Genomic DNA, 22,049 nt, shown 5'->3' on the forward strand with positions numbered 1-22,049 from the left:
TCACCTTGCAGAGAATTGTGTCCAGACATCCATAAACTTTGCACAATTATTCCTTGGCCTTTGACTTCATTGACTGGAATAGGTTATGAGCCAAGTTCTCTAAGTCCCAAACAGAGCCCTGGTATTGCCATTTATACAGAACCTATCTACAGAATAGAGCTGGTCCTATATCTGTGGGGGGAGCTGACATTAGTAACACCAATTTCTCAGCCGACTAGATGATCATTTTCCACGGTGTATGTTCTCAGGCCCTCCATGAGTTGACACTATTTCTAGATAAGATTCAGGCACATTCTTTCTATGTTTCCCCACCAGCCAGGGAAACCAGAATGGGAGGGCCCCAAAAGACTGACTGACCAAAAAGGTTCAGAAATACAGCTGGTGAAAAATTAGAACAGGTATTTATACTCCAAGATCACTCTGGCTCCGTAAAGCACTAATGTACATTGAATACTCAACTTGAGCTAAGACCTTTAAACTTGCTGGAGTTTACCCACTTGCTGAAAATCATCTGGTTATTCACGCCTGTTGGTGATTCCCTATTCACAGGCTTTTGTTCTCAAGAGTTCAAGAGTGGGAAGGGAATGAATTGCCAAGTAAAATTATACCATGGGACACAATCACTCCGAGGTCCTTTCTACAGACTTAACCCATACAGCCCCTGGATTACAAATGAGCTAGAGTTCTTTCACTGTAAATAACATGGGAACGGCCACCCCCTGAGAGTATGTCTGAAGTCCCTAAAATGAAAAATCTGTGCAGATCCAGAAATAGTGTCCTTGCAACCAGGCCTGTAGGCTCTCTCTAGTCCCACCTCATTCATATCAGAAGGACCCTGAGAGATCACACTACCCAAGCTACGAGCTGCCACAGAACATCAGTCTAAAGGGTCAGAGATCTAAAAATACATAAAAAAAAAAAAAAAAACAACTAAAAAATAAAGAGTCAGACATCTGTGTAACCAAAGATCAGATAAATGAGATCAAGAGGAAGACAGTGTCACATTTTTAGGGAAGAGTGGGTAAATAGATAAAACACTATTTTAAAAAATGAAGAGGTAGAAGACAATGGTCCGACTAATAAAATCATAGGCTTGATTTTAAAAATATGACAACTAACATGCCAGGGACCTCCTAATTCATTTGTTCAAAAAACCGATCTCCTCTTTGATCTACTGTAGTAATAATCCTGTAATCCTCACCAAAGTTCTTGGATCTTAAGAAGCAGCAAGCAGCCTCCTGGAGGTAACCTCAGGTCTGCTAAATCAATGGCAAACTCAGATAAGGCAGGCCAGGGCTCCAGGTTTTCTCTCCTCTATGGCCCGTGTCACCTTCTACAGACAGAGCCAGGATTCCCGAATGAACCCAAATTATTTCAATACAGATAGGAGGCAGAGAGTACAAACCACAAGCAGATAGGTAGTTAAACGTACAAGAATGAACTGTTGTCCTTTGTACAATTTAGGAGATAAGCACGCATTACTTCATCGTAGCCAGCCAGCCCTCACTAGCTAGCTACCTGTATCCGGCCAACTCCTGATGCAATTCTTGTTGGCCCTCAATTTACTTCTCAAACGACTGCTGCATCAAATGCTCACCATGCACCAGAACTTGTAACACCTAAACCTTATCACAACCATGCAAGGAGGCTGGCTCTATCCCTATTTTACAAATGAAACACAGAATCACGGAAAAAAATCATTAGCCCTAATATTATTGCAGTAAAACCGGGATGCAAACCCAGTCCTGCCTGCTCACCCCCCCCCCACCCCCAAGGCTGTGAGCTCTTAACCATCGCAGCACCCTGCCTTCTAACACTTCTGAATTCCTGGCGGTTGTGATCTGCAGCTGTTCATCCCCTAAAACAGTCCTCCTCCTGAATGCCCCAGACACCTCACCTCCCACTGGGTTCCCAGCTTCTGCGGCTCTTGAAAGCTACCCTGTCAGCGGGGGACCCTGCAACTTAACTCTTTCATTAGTCTTGACATGACTCCTGCTAAAAACATTCCTCTCTTTCACTTGCAGCTCTCACTAGCCTCATTCCCCTATGGGCTGCTGAGCCCAGACTCCAGCGTAGTCAACCTCTAGCCCCCAGATGAGAAGCAGCTCTCCGTATCGATCAACAATTAAGAGAAGAAAATGAAGTTAGGAAAGGCATGAAAAGCTAATGACATGAAGTAGAAAGGATGGAAAGGAAGCTGACTTTAGAAGAGAAGGGCAATTCTCTAAAAGCATTTAATAAAAGGCAAGATGCTTAAAAAGTAAAACGTTTCACAGAATCCCCAGAAGCAGTGCTCACAGTGGTTAACCAGCTAAGGCCTGGAATTGGTGGTAAAGTCAAAACAGATTTCAGCCTTAACTGGCATGTTGAATGTTGTAATGAGGAGAATCTACCTGTATTACTTCTGTGATTCAAAAACACTGTTTGAAAGAACTTAATCAGCTTTAGATTTTGAGTTTTATAGTGAAGACCGCAGAACAAACTAACGACTGACAACAGGGAGTTGGGTAAAAGAACTAAATATCCACTTATTTGATGAAACAGGCTATGGGCTTGAAAAAAAGTTCTTGTAGAAGAAAGTTTAATGACATGAAAAGTCATTCACAACATGGTTAAGAGAAAAAAAATGAGTTACAAAACAGCAGATTTAAAGACATGAAGCGATATTTATATTGGTAGGGGGAAATATGGGTAACAAGGCAATATTAAATTATTGAGCTTTTGCTCAAAAGAAAAAACTATACATATATACATTTTTTTTTAAAAGTCTGCGAAGTTCTATATCAAAACGTCAATAATGATGGGGAGGGGAGAGATTTCAATTAATTTTTATTTTCTTCCTTTGGTACTTGTAATTCTTCCTGGTACTTTGTAATTATAGCCTCATTTTTAATAAAAGCTAAAATATGTTTCAAAGTCCTCTCTCGAAAGGAGGAAAGCAAGCACAGCAGGCAAATGGAATTGTTCCAGGGTGTCAATATTACCTGCGTTCCTTTGTTGTCGCCCACAAGGAAAGCTAGAGGTGTAGCAGGTGACCACTAGCAGATAAAAGAAGCGAAATAGCTAAGGGAAAGGGAGGCAACAAGAAAGCAAGATTTCAATCAACCCCAAACCACGCAGTGGCTTCTGAGGCAGTGATGAAAGTGAGTGAGGACAGGCAGGGGTGCAGGTGTGACAGTGGTGACTGGACTCGAAGTAGGTAACTGAGCATGAGCACCTCTGACTCATAGTGAAGGCGCGAGTCAACACGGGCTGACGAAGGCAGAACAGGGCTGAGGTGCGCTCCTCTTGCAGGGCAGGAAAACTCCCATTTGTGAAGGTGGTGCGAACATTTCAGTGGCTCTTTCACTTTTGTCTGTTGTTTTTGTCAAGTGGCAGATGGAGCGGAACAATCAACTCCAAAACAGTAAGTTACTTAAAACAACACTGACGATAAAGTTAATTTCCTAGACTTGCAATAAAAATCTAACCTGAGCAAAACCTGTTCTGGAATATTGGGTAAGAAAGTGAACTAACTGATATTTTACCTTAGGTGTACAAAAAGCATGCAATGTTTTCATCAGACAGGGATTGTCTCATGGTATGGAGGAGATCTGAGACACAGGCACAGAACTACCACTGTTGTTCTTCCTTTACCTATATGTCAAATGCCATTCAAGCCATATTTCATACTTCCACTGCTTTTATTTCCTACTCTTCTGCCCACCTAGTTGTAGTCATATTCTCTAGAGAAAACTTCCCTGACCTTTATGGCTCTCTATAGTATCTATCTGGGTCATTCATTTTGGCATCGTGTCCTACATTCTTTCAGAAACATCATTTAGATATTTCATTTCTATTGTCTTCTGAACCAGCTTCTAAGTTCCTACAGTGCAGGTACTGGGATCTAGGCTTGCTTTGTTTGTTCCATTCACTACAATGCAGTGTTAATATCAATGGATTTTGGAATCAGACACCAGTGCTTTCCAAACTACAAGTGATTGACACAATCAAGTTCATGGATTTCTGGTCAACATCTATTTAAATGTAATAAAACAGAAAGGACATAAAACACCATTGTGTAATGCAAGTACTGAGGGTAACTTCTAACTTTTGACACGTACACACACACACACACACACACACACACACACACACACAATTACAAGGTAAAATGTATTTCTCGTTATGCTCCACCTCTGATAGGCAGCATGTTTGCAGCATCAATTTCCACCATGTGTAAATTTACACTAGATACGTGAGTCATGTCGCTCAACAACATGTCGGTCTCACAGACCCCTACAGGAAAAGCTGTTCTACTCACAACCTCCACAAAATAAATGACCCAAGGTGGCCACATTGACCACCATAATGCATCATGGAGGCCAAAGCTGACTGGAAAATACCTAATTAGGCACCTTGAGCCAAACAACAATAAATGTTTAGGTGGCCTCTTAAGTGGGGGGAAGTGCTGAGCTAATATGATCCGATATGATCCTCTCAAGAAACTGAACTGGGTAGTTATATATGGAAGCTGAAAGGATAACATGAGGTGGGGGAGGCCCATCCCAGGTGACCTCAAGTCTAAGTTACCAGAACTCTGACACTGAGTATGCAGGAACTCTTGGGAGAAAACACAGACACAGTAAAATGGGACAATAAGTTCATGACAAGAAGTGAGCCAACAGGCAGATAGTTGCTGAGTCACATGATTGGCCAAGTACCAGAGGTAAATATAGTTCCTGCTCTTCCAGAGCCCTACGTACCTGTATCCATGATAACGGGGCACCTGAGAGGCTCTGTTCTAGGTAATCACAAGACCCTAACAAAAACAGTAGGAGCCTAACCATATTTAACATCTCACAGTCTCAGTCACCTTGAAACAAAGTAGAGAAACAGCACTGCCCTCATGGTATTGTCCTAAGGACTACATAAACTGTAATGAAATGACTTAGGACAATCTCCAATGCACAGTAAGTCCTCTGCAAATATTTGGTCAATAATTTAACTGTATGTAAACAAATTAATATCCTAATTGTCCAATGGCAGGTCCCAGAGCTACAGCTCTCCTGCAGGTCAGTCACTGCACTGCCTGCTCACACTGAGACCTTGAACCCATGTGGCTAGAAGGGCTCCCTGTTGCTCAGTTGAGCAAACAACAATCACACTCCTCTGCCTATTACTACCAGAAACAGAGTTTCCTGCCACTTCAAAATGGGAACCACTCCATTTTTGTGTTATTGCAGTTGGATGGGTGGCAGTGTTTCTCTCCCACGCCAAAAGGGAAAATAATCTTCAATTTCCTTTCACTGACAACACTACTTCTGTAGAAGCTGTCCATTGGCTTTATAATCTTTTATAGCTTCAATTGAAGATATTCAGATAATGAGTGCCATAATAATGCTAAGACCTAATAAGAGTACAGACTAAAGTAGAAAATCCAGACTATCAGTACTCTGGATAAATCAAATTTTGAGAAAACACATTTTTAAGCACAAGTTCCATATCTAAAGATTCAATAGTAATTTTTATAGTGATGACTTCTTCCATCATCATGGAGACAAATCATTCTGTGGATGTGGCCTTGAGGAAACAGTCCCATCATCAGACTAAAGGAGGAGACACCAGAAGGGCACATCTTAAGATCGAGACAGTAAATGCAAGAATCTGACAGATGATTTCCACAATCCAAGGCTCAGTATTCAGAACTCCTCAAAGTACCAGAGGCTTCCCTCCTTTTACCTAATTGTACTATGTTTCTACAGAATGCTATTGTTCTTGCATGCACCCTATGTACCTCTTCAAAAGAAATACCAAGTGAAAAATTAGGTTGCAAATGAATTTGATTTCATAGCATGCAAACACCTACCATGGGCTAACACAGTTCTAAACTATGAAGATGCCAATTTCCCCCAATGTATCAAAGACATGTATTAGATCCAGGATGCAGCCAAACAACCATCAGTAATCTTTTTTAATAAAAATTAAATATAAAAAAAAAAATTAAATATAGCCTCCAAGTGGTCCCTAATTAGGAAACTTCCTTGTTGTTTTCACTGATGCATAACTTTCTACTGTTTTCACTTCTGGGATTAGTTTTCTGCATTTATTCATTCATTTATACATTCATTCATAAATTCATCCAGTAGTTACTGCAAGTCTTCTGTAAGTCAGGCACCGTTTCATGTGCTAGGAATAGACCAAGAAACAAAATGGACAAAAGCCTCTGCCTTCATGTACCTTTTATTCCAGCAGAGTAGATGGGCAATTAACCAAAAAAGTAAATAACACAGTATGTTAGAGAGGTAAGTGTCATAGAGAGGATAAGAAATGTTAAGAAAGTGTAAGGGAGAAGGTAAGGGAGAAAGCCATCTGGCTCTCTGGAAGAAGAGTTACTAGGGGCACCTGGGTGGCTCAGTCAGTTAAGCATCCGACTTCGGCTCAGGTCATGATCTCACAGTCCATGAATTCGAGCCCTGCGTCGGGCTCTGTGCTGACAGCTCAGAGCCTGGAGCTCGTTTCGGATTCTGTGTCTCCCTCTCTCTCTGCCCCTCCCCTGTTCATGCTCTGTCTCTCTGTCTCAAAAATAAATAAACGTTAAAAAAAAATTTTTTTTTTTTTTTAAAAGAAAAGTTACTAGCAGCTGGGCAGACCACAAATGCAAAGGCCCTGGCGCAGAGTACACCTTGTATTCAAGGACCATCAGTGAGACTGAGCAATGAGCAAGATGGCGGAGATAAGTCCAGAAAGGTAACCAGGACAGATTATACAGCTTCAATGGCTACTGTAAGACTTGGCCTTTACTCTAAGTGGAGGTGAGAACACTTTAGGGTTCAGAACAAAAAGCATCTTGGCATATTTTAACAGGATCACAAACAAAAATATAATTATATGCTCCTACATGGAGGAGAGATGAAAAGAGGCCCCAGTAGATGCAGGAGTTGAGCTGAAAAGCAGTGGGGATAATCCACTTCTAGGCCGGACAGGGCAGAACAGCAGAGTAGCTCCATTCTGAAGGTAAAGGCAACAGACTTTGCAACAAATTTGAAGAAGGTTATGGGAGAAACAGAAGACTGAGGAACGACACCAAGGTTTTGGATGTTGGCAAGTAGAAAGATGGAATTGCTATTTGCTGAGAAAATAAAAATAAAAATAAAAGAGAGTAATCAGAAGTGAACTTTTGCACAGGTTAACTCTGAGAAGCCAATTAGATACCAGAAATGAAGCTGGATATCCTTCTCTGAAAATTCAGCAAAAGGTCCAGTCTAGAAATAGACACTAGAAGTCATCAGAGCATGTGATGTATTTAAATCCACAAGATCAGATGAGATCACCAAATGAGTGCACATAAGAGGCCCAAAGATGGAGCCTCGGGAGCCTCCAACATTTAGAGATGGAAAGAGTGAGGAAGAGCCCACGAAGCAGAGCAAGAAGCTCCAGGTGCACCAATTTTAACTCCTCTTACCCACCATCACCCCAGAGGGTCCACGTACAGGATGATTTCTCTGCCTGAGATTCCTCAATCCTGTGCCTGTCCCCCACCACCAACTTCACCCAGACACCTATGTGGACACACCATTGATGGCAGGCTCCTGTCCCTTCCTCTCCCACCACCTATCAGTTGACAGCACCTTGCCCAGACAAGTGCCCTCCCCCATAGGATCTCAGAGCACCACAAACTCGTCCCTCATGGCATTAATACAGTTGTAATTCTGTCATTTATTTGTGAGATCATTTGATATTTGTCTCACCATGAAGAGTGTCTGTAAGGACATGAAAGCAAGGCGGAATCTGTTTTGCTCTATCTCCGAGGTCTAGCACGGGGCCTAGAATACAGCAGGCTCTCCATAAAGACTAGATGAATGAAGGAATCATTCATCAATCTCTCTCATTGGTTTTCTGCTCAATGAAATAATAAGACCTTCTTTGTATTGGGTCCCAAGTCTAGGTTTCTGTTTGAAATGCCTTTCTGGAGTTATGCTGACCAAAATTTAATATCCCTGTGCTCATCAACTCCCACTTTCTTGGAGCACCTGTCTCTTGTGTTCTGCCTCCCTAGGGGCATGGTGCATACACGCCCACAATTCACATCCCATTGTTCTCTCAGGAGAATCAAGAACATAAACACTGGCATATCTACTACTCAATTGCCCTTTCATTAATCAGCTTCAGCTGGAGCAGTTTATATATCGATATATATTCTTCAGAAAGAGTTATACAGCTCAAGTTCCAACTCTGCTATAATTCAGAAAAAGGAAAACTTCTAAAGGTGATATGAACAACATGGAAACTACTCGATATATAGAGAGCTCAAGTAAGGTGTTTCCAGTATTTAGAGATTAAACAAGAAAAAAAATCCTCAAACTGAAATTTAAAAAAAAGAAAAGAAAAAATTATAAACAAATATTTACAGGGGCGCCTGGGTGGCTCAGTCGGTTGGGCGTCCGACTTCAGCTCAGGTCATGATCTCACAGTCTGTGAGTTCAAGCCCTGCGTCAGGCTCTGAACTGACAGCTCAGAGCCTGGAGCCTGCTTCAGATTCTGTCTCCCTCTCTCTCTGCCACTCCCCAGCTCGCACTCTGTCTCTCTCTCTCAAAAATAAAATAAAATAAATTTTAAAAAATATTTACATGTATATCTGTGTGTGCATTTTTCTAAAGACCCATGCCTCAAAGTTTTTATTATATTCTCAATGCACGTATAAGTACCCAAAAGGAAAGACGGCAAAACAGATATCCATCCTATACAATAACACAGCAGCTAGAAAGAACAGTGAAGATCATCATGTATAGACATGAAATGATTGATATGATACATCACTCAGAAAAAAAGCAAAATTGTGAACACTGTACAGTATATATTTAAGTAAACACATGTGATCTTTATATTTCCCTTAAATGTGTATGTGTGGATTTTGAGAAGAATGTTACCAAGTTAAGAACAGAACTGCCTAGGGGCGCCTGGGTGGCTGTCATTTAAGCATCAGACCTCAGCTCAAGTCATGATCTCACAGCTCGTGGGTTCCGGCCCCGCATCGGGCTCTGTGCTGACAGCTCAACGCCTGGAGCCTGCTTCAGATTCTGGGTCTCCCTCTCTGTCCCTCCCCAGCTTGCGCTCTTTCTCTCTCTCAAAAATAAATAAACATTTAAAAAAAAAATTTTTTTAAAGAATAGCGCTACCAATAGAGAAGGGGAAAGAGATTGGGATTGCAGATATGACAAAAGAGATTTTAGTCTTACCTGAAGACTAAAGAATTGTTTGAATTCTTTTTTTACATGGAGAATGTATTATGTGTTGCTTACATAAGTCAAAATTAATTTTTAAAAATGTTAAGAGGACCCCATAATCTAACTGTACTAATATGGCAGGAGCATATAGAGCCTAGTCCCTGGCTCAGCTAAGCAGGCCCCCAGCTCCAGGCTCCTCAGCTAGAACAGGATCTCTGGTTGGGTCTCAGGTCCAGGCACATGGACCTCTATTTCTGTATAAAGATACAAATATTCTGTATTTCTGTATAAGGATACAAACATTTCAGGAGACCTACTGCCAACTTAAAAGCATGGACAAGTAGATATCTAGAGCCCAGACTGTTTCCACTATGAGCACTAAACGAAGCCAGACATGAAAAATGAGCATGTTTTTTTCATTTTTTAAAAAACAAAAGATAGGTATGGTAAAAGGCACAAATCCCCATCTTAGGTAAAAAATAATTTTATGAGACTGCTATGTTGCAAAAGGTAAATAGAAAATTATATGACTGAAGATTATTTTATGCAAGTCACTGAACTGAAAATTAATTCAGACACGTGTGAAAATGTAAGGAAAAAGAATGCAATTTTCTATGACCTCTCCATGCATTAAGCATTTCTGTAAACAGGATGATATTCAGGTTTATCACATCTGTGGAGCTCTGGTTTTTAGTAGAAAACAGTATGTCTCTCACCATGAACACAATATAAATTCTAAAAGAGTAAGTCCCATCAGATAAAACTGCTAAGTCTCCAAAGTATCTGTTATATATTCAACTGAATGAAATTACACCTATGTCAAAGTCACCATTTTTCAAATCGTCCTTTCTCGTTTGGCAGTTCGCAAAAGCCGTCCAGTGGCAAACTCTGTACATCTTAAGAGCAGAGCCAGGGCTCAGAGACTGAAGTCCTGACATCAGATCTCCCATTACGCCGTTGGCCACACTACGCACAGCTGAACACTCTGATGAAAACAGAAAAATCAGTTCCTCGCTAGAGTTTAGCATTTCTGAACAACCTAAAGAGATACTCAAAATGATTCAAGATTACTGATAAAGCCCCATGTCAGCAAGTGCAAATGAAGAGTGCAGAAGAGGATGACTATATTAGGTGTTGAATTCCAGCAGAAAGTCTGCCTGCGTGCTTGTTTTTGCCTGCGGAGTCTAAACGCCCTTTTCAAAGGTACCTGGCATGTCAAGGTGATGGAAATTACACAAACACACCCCATGGCAAATAAACGGGGTCAGGGCATGGCTGGCGAGGGTGGCTTTGGTGCTGTCGCTGATCTTGACAAAGCAAACACTGGTTTCACAACCATCATTTTTTAGTACATGCACAGTGTGTGATCTCAGGGAAGGGAGGGGTGGTTGTGATAAAAAACGAAAAGGCTCCAGTCAACATCTATCTTTTGCTTTTGGTAATATTGTAAATGCTTCCAGGATCTCAGTAAAGGATGAACTTTAGGGAAATCCTGAAGCTCGCGTTGCGTCCAGTACTCAGCTGGCTACACACCCGGCACTAACTGTAACAAGCACTCAGTGTGCCATCCCAGACTAATAATATCATCAGTATTTCTCTTCAGACCTCAAGCTTTTCCTAGGGATCCAAGAACTGTTGGCTTAGTCCTCATGCTGCCATTTTAGGTGAGTCACAAGCAACATACCTGTGTGGGGCAGGTTCCTGGTCTCTGGGCACAGATGCCTAGAGGTTAAAAACGACTTCCCTGGCTCAAAACCTCAAACCCTTTGCACTTCAAAACTGGGAACCATAATAATTGAAAATTATATCTCATATATTAGTGTTCTCGAAGGCCTGAAGAGCAGCACAGAGTTATATTCCCTGGAATGCAGACATTCTATCTCTACCTACTTTTACCTACTCGGAGAGGTCTGCCCACTTTGACAATCAAGTGAATGAAGAGCAAGCCTATGACTGTCTTATGAAATTAAGGAGCCCAGGTTGTATTCCTGACCACAGGACAACGGCCACCTCTACATGGAGAACCTGCTGGCACAGCCACCAATGCTGAGTTCATCACCATCAATTCACCTTAACCCGACTGGAGAAGTCCGTGGCAGCTAGACTGTCTATCCCATTGAGGCCCAATGTCTCTTACACAGTTCTAATTCTCCCTCATTGCTAGATAATCACAACCCTACAGTTAAACCTGTCCCCGGCAATGTAAACGGGGACACTTGTCACCAGTGTGATTGTCCAATAGAACCAAAGGAGACACATAAGCAAGCATACTAAGACACTACACTATGGACTGAAGGCTTAAAGAGCTGTGTAACCACCATAAATTACTGCAAACTGCTGCACTTCTGAAGAGTCTTTTGCATACTGAGTGCTTCTTACGGCCAACTGGTAAGAAAGGTTTCATCATCCCAGGAGGCAGGCAGGTGTTTGCAACAAAGAGATTTTTAGAAAATAGAACAACCAACAACAGCCAATGCACATGTGTGCTCGCACACACCCCTCCCAAGTAGAAAGTCAATAGATGCCGAACTGAGACTTAACCTTTTGCCAGAAAACCCCTTGTCCTACTCTCTAGAATCAAGGCCTTACTCAAAGAAGAGTTTTGTGTTAAAGTGATATATGCAAGGGGCACCTGGGTGGCTCGGTCAGTTATGCATCTGACTTTGACTCAGGTCATGATCTCATGGTCCATGAGTTGGAGCCCTGCATCGGGCTCTGTGCCGACAGTTCAGAGCTCGGAGCCTGCTTTGGATTCTGTGTCTCCTTCCCCTCTACACCTCCCTTGCTCTCTCTCTCTCTCGCTCAAAAATAATAAACATTAAAAAAATTTTGTAAATAAAGTGATACCTGCAAGATTAGATGCAGGTTACCCTACTAATTTGGCACATTAAAGGGAAGCATGGAAAGAGCATATGTTTTCTGAAACCCACCATAAACACTGTAGCCCCGCTACAAAGAAGGATTAGGGCAGGAGGTCAAATGGAGAAATGGAGGTGCTGATCCCTTATGGAAACATCCTGACATTGGTCATAACTCACAAAGCTTCCTCTCTTTAGGCTCCTAACCGCAACTTGGACATACCAACTGCTAGGCTTTTTAAAACAGTAATGACCACTTTATGCCACTGAAATATCTACTTTCCTAAAAGCCAGAGCTGCTTGCTTGCATCTCTTTAGTGGACAGAAAACCCACGTGGGAAGGACAGAAGAGAACTTCAGGGCAGTACTTATTCTGGGAAGGCAGAAAGGAGCAAAGTGCTGGATATGAGGGTGGTTAACTGGATCTGCCCTAAGAAATAGAGATCTGGATGTTAAAATGGTAACATTTGTTCAATGTGGGTGGCAGGTACCCAGAAATCTATTACACATACTTATTTTTAAGTTTTTCCGCATGTTTCAAGTACTTTATAGTAGAAAACTAAAGTAAAATGTTTTAAATGTGAAAAGGAGACACAAAAAGCATAAAGGAAATGCAATCTGGTGCCTAAGAATGGGAAGAGGCGAAGTCCAATGCTGCTTTGATTAAATGTGATTGCCAAGCAACACAATAAATATACACAAGCCTCCTGGAAACACCGAAATCCAAGATAACACACACCAAAGTTAGAAGCCACTTTATAGCTTTACATTTTATCACCAGAGAGTCTTTTGATAGCAGTCTTGTTAACAAAAGGCACATCGATTTATCTTTGGCCAAATGAAATGCAGGCCCATATTTGAAGCTGTACGGAGTAGGTCCTGGAGTATTATTTTAATATGCATTTGTTAACCTAGATGAAAGCCAAATTTCAGGGGGCGGAAGTACAGCAGCTTGCTCTTCAGCACTAAAGCTAGGTTGGATCAGAGTGTGAGTGACACGGAAACACACATTTCTGTTTAGCGTGCAGAGAAGAACAGCAAGATTTAGGCCCGTGCTAACAAATGCAGCTGCCGCCACCACAGAGGAAGAACTCAAAAAATCCACAGCTTTCTTTTGGAGGATCCTCGACCAAATGGCCCACACCAACAGTGGAATGACAGCCATTTAGAGTTAGCATGGCCTCTAAGGGCCTGTCACCAGTTTCCCCACATATGTGCTCAGGGATTTACTATCACGAGATCATTAGATTAGGGTGTAAGGCTGCCAACATGCTGGTTCTGTGGATGGGTGTGACCACCTGACCACATGCGAAAATCACAGAAACATCACAAAAGTTCCAAAGCTGTTAGCACAGGAGACAAGACTGGCCCATAAATCCTTTGTTGGCCTCACACATCATTTTTCTAAAATTTCTAAAATTGAATTAGGATAATACTCATAAAAAAAAAAAAAAATCCAGATTTCGGCTTTCTCTTTTCTAAATGTCAGAAGATCTGGCAAGACAGGGCTGGCGTGACCTAAGTGGCCGCTGCTCAGGTTCCATCAGGCCTGTTCACCACAGTCCCCACCAGGCCTCATCCTCCACACTCACCAGCATCAGTTGTAACACCACCTGCCCTTTTAATCTGAGGGAATTTTAATTTAATTTTAATTCAGGACATTTTAATCTGTGGAATAATACTAAGGGAGCCACAGCTTGGAGGCACTGGAAATGAATAAATTCTCCTTAGAAGAGAATTAGGGGCTGGGAGGGAGACAGGGGTAAAGGGCTAGTTTTCTAGAATTCTGAATTCCAACAGAGAGTAGAAGAGAGGAGGAAGAACCTGACCAGAAATCATCCTCGTCATCACCATACATCCATTCCCATATCCCTGTTTATGAGCTCCAACATATACAACTCCTTTTCTTACACTGGTGCAATCCCTAAATGTATGATATTCTTGACGCTGAACAAAGCTCATTTCAGCTTAAGAGGGAATCGCTTCTGCTCCCACATTGCCTAAGGGACTCACAGAGGTGTACTGGCTTGTTTTTTGATGCAATGCTCCCACCACCCAAGCCAGCCATGGGAATTCCTTTCTACTTGGTAATGCATCAGATGCCCACAGATGCTGTGCCCAAACTCCTATCAAGTAAACTAAGCTGCACACTGTGACATTTGTTAAACCAGGAGGAAGAGAAATTATGGCTATAAACAAAAGATGTTTGATGCAGAGAGGAGAAATTACTCATCGACACAAAATAAGTATCAGACAGGCTCACACAAAAGATGCACAGAGGGATATGGAACAGAATGCCATTCATTAATCAACTGCAAGAACATATAATTGTGTCTATATCAAATGAAATGTCCAAGGAAAAACTGTCATAAACTCCCTATTGTGCATAGATACACATACACGTAACTGTATATATAGCCATAATTACGATAAAGTTCAGGATAGATTAAGTTACCTCTATATATATACTACATAAAAAAAAAATAAATAAAAATTTAAAAAATTAAAAAAACAAGAAAAAATACTGAGCAGGAAAAGCTTCCAGAGCATAGTATATTAGTGTCAAGTCACCTTATTTTATCAAAACCTGATTTTCCCAATCAGAAGTGTTAAAGTCCATGTTCTCACCAGTGCCTGAAGACTTTCAAGACCCATTTCACAATCTAAAAAGAAGAGGAGTCTTTCTCTTCTGGGTTACAAGATCATTGGCAGAAAAAGTTAAAAACCACATCCAGACCTAATTTCCACAGCTTGGTTTTTTCATGCCCACAGATCGGAAAGAAAAAGGTAAACACTCACCGCAGAAAGCTGGCTCCATGTGGATCTCAGTGGCTTGTGGTGAATCACAATTTTTTCATCTGACTTCTGTTCTTTGGGCTCCGACTCTTCATCAGAGTCAATGTCAAGAGCCTTTTCTTTGTAGTTCTGATACAGGACAGCATTTTCTGTTAAGAAATACAAACCCTACAGGTCACTAATTGCCCCCGTCTTTATGCTAGTTTTTCTATACCAACATCCACATTTATACAAGGTTTGGGCTCCAGTTTAATGAACAACAAGGAAACAAATGGATTTCATCACTGAAGAAAAGTGATCACCAAAAAGTGATTTTCTCACTCACACAGCTCTGTCCCCAGTTCACCTACAGGGGAATGGGAGGGATCCATACATGAAATACCAATGGAAGCAAAGTTTCCATGTTTCTGTCTACCACCCACAGAGGATAGCCATACCTATTAAATCACTGTTTTTCTTTAGGTTAGACTGAATTCATACCCTACCTTTCCTTCAAAGCCCATCACCATTCATTTACCTATTTAACCAACATTTATTGTATATCTACAATGTGCCAAGGGCTGAGAGTAAATGGAAAATAAAAGAAACTTCTTGTGCCCTCATAAGCTAAAAATAGGAAGAGAAAAATATTCCAAGTCACTCACTCATTTATTCATTCAACTGATATTTATAAAATGCCTCCTGGATGCCAACAACTGCTAGGGATACAATGAACAAAAAAAGATAAAAATCTCAATCTTCATAGAGCGGACATCGGAGTGAGCAAAGAGTGATAATAAATAAACAAGTAATTTTTATGGTACGTCAAATGCTGGTAAGTGTCATGGAGAAAAGCAAAACCTGGAAAGGAGGGGAACGTTACAATGAGGGTATGTAGATTTTAAATAGGGTCGTTTAGGAAGGCCTCACCAAAGTGATATTTAATCTAAAAAAGGTGAGAAAGCAAGACATCTTACAGCTGGCAAAAGAACATCCCATCAGAGGGAAGAGCAAGTACAAAGGTCCTGGGACAGGAATCTGTTTGATACGTCTCTAAGTGTGAGGACCAGCAAGGAGGCCTATATGGGTGAAACAGGGTGAGGGAAGGGAGGAAGCTTAAGAGATGGGGGCTGGAGATGAAGAGTGGGCAGATCACGTAGGCTCTTCAATGCCATGGAAAGGACTCTGATTTTCAGTCGGAGAAGGCAAGTCACTGTAGGGTTGAAGACAAAATAATCTTGCACATATACGTACCTATAAACTGAATGATTTCTATATGGGTGCTTGAAGAACAGATTCTCAGCAGGGTGTGACCTCTTGTGGGCGGGGTGGGGGGTGGGGGGTAGGCGGTGGTCAAACAGGTGTTACTGAGAAAAATCTAAGATCTGAAAGCTGAGAAGCTTCAGAGCTAAAGGAAAAAGTATATGCAAAAGCCCTGAGGCAAAAAGAAACATAATACCTTAGAAGAACAAAGGAAAAGTCAATGTGTAGAGTATGGGTGTCTAGTGGACAAAGGGTGCAAGGTGGGTTTAGGGAGGTGAGCCAGATAGTCTAAATCAAGCAGAGATTTGCAGGCGATGTTAAAGAACTGGATTTTATCCCAAGTACAAAACAACTGAATTTCTTCCACACTGCGAAGATTGTATTTTATCCTGATTACAAAGGGAATCCATGGAAAGGAAAAGATTTGATTATATTGTTGGAGCAAAATACTAGCTGCGTAGAGAACTAATTAGGATGCTATGCAAGAATGGAGATGGGCTATTGAGGATGGCCTGGAGATGGGGGTCAGAGAAAGGGAGGTGGTAAGGATGTTTCCGACATCTGCAGGTCCCAACAGCTGCACAGCAGGAGATGGGAACGCCTGAGGAGATGTAGCTTTAGAGGGAAAGATCATGAATTTGATTTGGGACCTACTGACTTTGAAATGCCTTTCCCACCTACCGAAGAAAACAGACATCTGCCTCTTCATCAACTACAGCATGTTATATATGCACCATGACTAAAGTAATACTGGAGTCGATGCAAGATTTTACTGTTCTCTGATGGTTTTACATATGTAAAACAGATTATGAGGGTAAAGACTGCGTTACCACACCTCTGTAGTGTTCTCTAAAGTACCAGTGGTTGGCACAAAACATGTGTACATTGTTGATAAGATTACTCACTCATTCTCACAACAACAAAGGCAATAATATTATTGGCCTCATTTCATCCATGAGGACACTGAGTCTTGGTGAGGTTAAGATGCTTGCTCAATGTCACACAACTGATGAACAGAAACTGTACAATGACAACCCAGGTCCCTGGTTGGCAGGTTCTCACCACTCTACTGCACCTCATCCTAAGCTACATTCTTCTTAGTCATTAACTCTAAGAATCCTGTATTCCTCACGTACGTATCTGTGAAAATTTCCAGGCCATCATATTGAGAAGAGACCAAAGAGTGTACAGAAACAGCTCCTTTTAAAAGGAAACAATATACAACTACATATAAAAAATAAAAGTAAAGGGGCGCCTGGGTGGCTCAGTCGGTTAAGCATCCGACTTCAGCTCAGGTCAGATCTCAGGGTCCGCGAGTTCGAGCCCCGCGTCTGGCTCTGGGCTAATGGCCCAGAGCCTGGAGCCTGCTTCCGATTCTGTGTCTCCCTCTCTCTCTGCCCCTCCCCCGTTCATGCTGTGTCTCTCTCTGTCTCAAAAATAAATAAACGTTAAAAAAAAATTTTTTTTTAATAAATAAATAAATAAAAGTAAAAATAAAAATAAAAAGTCTGTCCTCGGACTTAAAAAAAAAAAAAAGCTCAACATTTTTAACCCTTTGAGACAAAGGTCCCAGAATCAATGTCAACTTCTAGAAGATGCAAACCATCTCTCTAAATGCCTATTAGGTAGATACTCTGTTTACTTCATGGTCATAAAGTGATTCAAGAGTAAGCAAAATGGACTCAGGACCAGTTATCTGCCCTCACACTGGCTATGTGATGGTGGGCAAGACACTAAACCTCTCCAAGCTCCCAGTTTCTTCAATTATAAAATCAGAGAGATGAATTTGCCCAAACCAGCTAAAATATCATATATTTTATATATTTTATATATATATTTTATATATATTTATATATTCGATTTTATATATATCATATATTTTATATATCAAATTGGTGCAATGAATACATTTTTATGAACTGGTCATGTTTAAATGCTCCAAGGGAATGGATTTTTATAAGAATTACATAGGGAAATATTTTGTAATCACCTAAGATTACGTATTTTATATCTCTGGGTGATTTTACCGTAGATTTACTTATAGAGAGGCATACTCTTCTTCATTACTCTTGAAAGATTAGAAAATCTTAACATTTCAAAGCATGACAGAAAGTAACTACCTTCACCTCCACCATGTTCCTCCCACCCCAGGAAGGCTGCAGGTGGGGCTGTTTGCTTTGTGCTCTTCCAGTTACTTGACACTTGACCCGTCTGTATATACAAAGTCCTCTAATCTGATTAGGGTTTGAACACCTGGCTGAGCAGCTTTTGTTTTTGTGATCCTTCACAAAAATACTATACGGGTTACAAATTCTTAGGAATAGGTTTGTATCAGCCGGGACAGTTAGAGTTCCCCCAAGTTGAAACTTGATAAGCAAATAGGAAGTCAGTAATGATACTAAAATTTGGAAATACGGAGAAAAGAATATTAAGTCAAAGGAACTATGACTTAAGATTTAAGTGCCAAACTCAGGATTTTTAACTCAAAATCTAGAGCCGGCTCTTACTCTTTGTCCATTTTTTGAGGGAGGCGGGGATGGAGCCAGGGTAGATAAGAATTAAAAATCCAGGATGTTGGCTGACAAAGTTATCAGCTTACAAAGAATGCCGTTAATTCCATTTGCTGCTGGTATTACTGGATGAAAATTTAGCTTAGTGCAGAGATTCATACTGTATAATTTGGGAAGAAGTTGGACATTTTTCTCATGTTAAGTGTTTTTGTTACTGCGGTTGGATTTCAACTTATAATTGATATTCCACATTGAAACAGCAATAAAAGTCTGGAAAATCAAATGCTTACCTTCCCCATCAAATGTTCCTTGTCCTTTCAGCATTTTTTTCTAAGAAACAAGAAAAGCAAAAAAGGAAAAAGCAAAGCAAACTATGTATGAATGAGCCAAACAGAAAATACAGCTATTTTAAGAAAATTACTTCTTTTGTTGTTACACTCATTAGATTTCCAAAAGCATACAGCAGACGATCCCTTGAGTAGTTCACTCATCTGACTACTACAATTCACTAAACTGGTAAAATAAAATGTACAACATCCCACAGACCCCAGCAAAACAGCTTGAGAATCCTCAAAAGACCAGCAAGCAGCTCATTTCACTACTGGTGATTCACCATCACTGTTAAACTGAGCTGTGCTATACTTGCAGAGTTGGGGGGTGGGGGATAAAAACCACCTAAAATGTTATGTAATTTAAGGCCATGGGGTCGAAAATAAAATAGCCTTACTTGTCTATGACATATTGACATTTGTACAAACTGGTTCCACTTCTCTGATTAACCAAGGAAAGTTGAGGCTGCCAAAATGAATTTCTGCTGAGATCTGTCTTGTTTCTGGAGAAAGCAGCACATACACACTCCAAAATGTCCTTCTTTAGTTTTCCCTATCTCTTTATGTCATATTTGGCAGTATTTTAACCTATGAAATTTCTAGGCCTCGATCAGGGAACAGAGTTCACTTGAATCTGAAGTTCTGAGCTACCAACTTGTTAAATGCTCTCAAGAATAAATGGACACAACATGGGAATAAAATACAACCACTGACAGTGGCGACAGAGACAAGCAACAACAAAGATGACAAACATTTGTAACTTTTGTGATTCTGGCAATTAATTTTAAAACTCACATTTTACCTGGATGGCATTTACTATGTTATCACTACTCCAAAAAAAATTCAGTAAGTAATTAGCATGAATTACTTTCAATAATTAAAATAATCAATATGCTCAAAAGAAATGGGTAGTTTCCTGTCTCAGCTGTGATGAATCAGCAACCCCTGACACCTCTAAACAAGCCCCAGACATTTTGACCATTCAGTCAAGAGTACCACACCCGCTCTCCACCTCCTGTTCAGCTACCTGTATTAAAAGTGTTCAGGACTCACTCAGCCAGTACCTAATTTGCTGTTATTTCTTTTTCACATTTGTCCCCCACATTCTGCCATTCTGCCTGAGTTTAGAAAGTTAAAACAGTGGTAAGAGTTTTACTTCCTCCCACCAAGCTGCATTAACCTGGCTGTGACTGCCTGCAACAGAATGGCCAAGAGATAGATGTGCACAGGTCTGATCAACAAGAGAATTAAAAGAGAACGATAACTTCTGGTTTCCTCTGTGCCCCTCCCCCCACCCCCAACACCTTCGCTTTTGGCTTGGTGAATGCCTGGCTTAATGAGTGACACTCCTGCTCACCCTTACCTTTATCCTTCCCAGACTGGAAAACTTCTCCTTGTCTTCCATCACTGCTTTCAGAACAGGCTGGGACATTCTGTTCTTCTTCTTTGAAGTGGTAGGACTGTCAAAATCAAAGCCACTGACCACCGCCCGACGATAGGACGTGGACCGCAAGCCTCTCCGCAGAGACCCTGGGCTGTCCACGTCGTTCTCCGCCTCACCCTCATCGTCTGCGGGGCCCAGAGGTGCTCCGAGACCCTCCACCATGCTACGCACCTTGAGGAGTCTCCTGTGGGGCTCCACATTCTGACTGTTGGATTTACTTATTTTAATTTCCGAGGCCAGGTTCTTTGGAATGATTTGCTGCTTCCCCACTTTGAGGGCAGCAGGGCTGTTTGTGCTCAAAACCACTGAAGGATTCTCTGGGAGCTCGTTCTCCTGTGAGGGCAGCCTTTGGAGGGGGAGTTTTTGTTCCAAAGACCTTTTCTGGGGCGCAGGAGAGAGTTTCGAGGGTCCCGGCTCAGGGTCCTTAGTCGTCTGACCGGATTGCGACCCAGAGCCTGGGGAGTCGATGTTAGGGATTAGCCCATTTGCAGCAGGCAAAAGCAGTGGGCTGGTGGTCAATCCGGTCAGGTCTCCCTCACGGCTACAGCAAGCGGGCGAGTTAGGAGTCCGCTGGGGGCGCAGCGGGTGCGGCATGGGCGAGGTCACTGTGCCATTTGCTGGGGATTTCGGGGAGCCCCCTGAAAACGCTTTGGGAGCCTGGGGAGACTTGGGACGTCGGAGCCGAGGAGAAACAGCTCTGTATTCCGGGGAGACTGTCCTCCCATTGGTCACCACCCTACGATGAGTACAAAGCAGCAGGGGGTTCCCCTGGACGGTCCTGCCCTCAGAAGCGGTGGGTACCTGGGTAGGAGTCTGCACCGCGGGGAGCGTCCCTCGGTCCTCCACGGGGAAATCCGTGATCAGCAGTCCGCTGGGGCTCTGGTACGACTGGGGCCTCGGCTTGCTCCGGCCCAGCAACTGAGGCTGAGGAGTTGACCGCCTCCGCCATAAAGGGGTTAAGCTGTTGCTAGAAAAATCCACATCACTCTCGCTGTCCATAGCGGAGACTCGGAGGTCAGCCCGAGAGGGAACAGCACCCAGTTAGTCTTGCCTAAAGAGGAAAGAAGTCATGGAACTTTGCCTCCGGACAACCAGACACGCCTTGCAAACACGCGCTCTCGGAGTCTGGCAGTCACCCGACTGCTGTGCGCGATACAACTGCGTGTCAATTAATTACCCACCCTTTCTCGGGCAAAATCTGCGCCCACCTCGCTGCGTGTTCCGAAACAGAAATCTGGGCTGTATCCAGGCGGAATAATCCAATTACCTCCGCGTCTCTCCAGCGTCCAAAGACCACCCGCACGGAAAAAGCCCGCCACCAATACGCAGGGTGCAAGCTGATGCACAGGAAACTTTGCTACGAGTTCAGCTTTCTTGGGAAACTCGCCGCGCGACGCTTCCCTCCGCCGCCATCCAGCCGCCCAGCCCCGTCGTTGGTCCCCTCTCGCTCAAGCCGCCTGGCTCCTGGGCAGATTTACCTTCGGGACTTTACAAAACCCAGGGCCAACGAGCGCCCACTGCCCCTTGGGTGGCCCGGGTCTCAGATCGAATCACAGCAGCGGGAGATCTGGAGACCACAGCAGCCGACTGGAGCCATCGGCTCCGCCCTCAAGCTTGGTCCCGCCCTCAGCCTTGGCCCCGCCCCAGTTTTAGCCACTCTTAGA

At 42.4% G+C, this 22,049-nt stretch overlaps 1 protein-coding gene across 4 annotated transcripts in view; it reads right to left on the reverse strand.

Moving 5' to 3' along the window:
• The window catches only part of ARHGEF26 (Rho guanine nucleotide exchange factor 26), a 129,597-nt gene extending 107,623 nt beyond the window's left edge, over positions 1-21,974 (reverse strand). Inside the window, exons 1-4 of one of the 4 annotated variants that reach the window (XM_045037415.1) lie at positions 21,653-21,971; positions 20,305-21,436; positions 18,903-18,942; positions 14,864-15,009 (exon numbers count right to left, since the gene is read on the reverse strand). In XM_045037415.1, the coding sequence (XP_044893350.1) occupies positions 14,864-15,009; positions 18,903-18,942; positions 20,305-21,384 (1,266 nt within the window). In that variant the 5' untranslated portion in view covers positions 21,385-21,436; positions 21,653-21,971. Of the gene's footprint in view, positions 1-14,863; positions 15,010-18,902; positions 18,943-20,304 lie in introns of all 4 variants that reach the window. The other 3 variants (XM_023260457.2, XM_045037416.1, XM_023260456.2) reach the window with 3 other exon arrangements.
• Positions 21,975-22,049: the final 75 nt, after the last annotated feature.

Source organism: Felis catus, chromosome C2 (genome assembly GCF_018350175.1).
Source record: "Felis catus isolate Fca126 chromosome C2, F.catus_Fca126_mat1.0, whole genome shotgun sequence".
In the NCBI taxonomy this organism is placed as follows: domain Eukaryota; kingdom Metazoa; phylum Chordata; class Mammalia; order Carnivora; family Felidae; genus Felis; species Felis catus.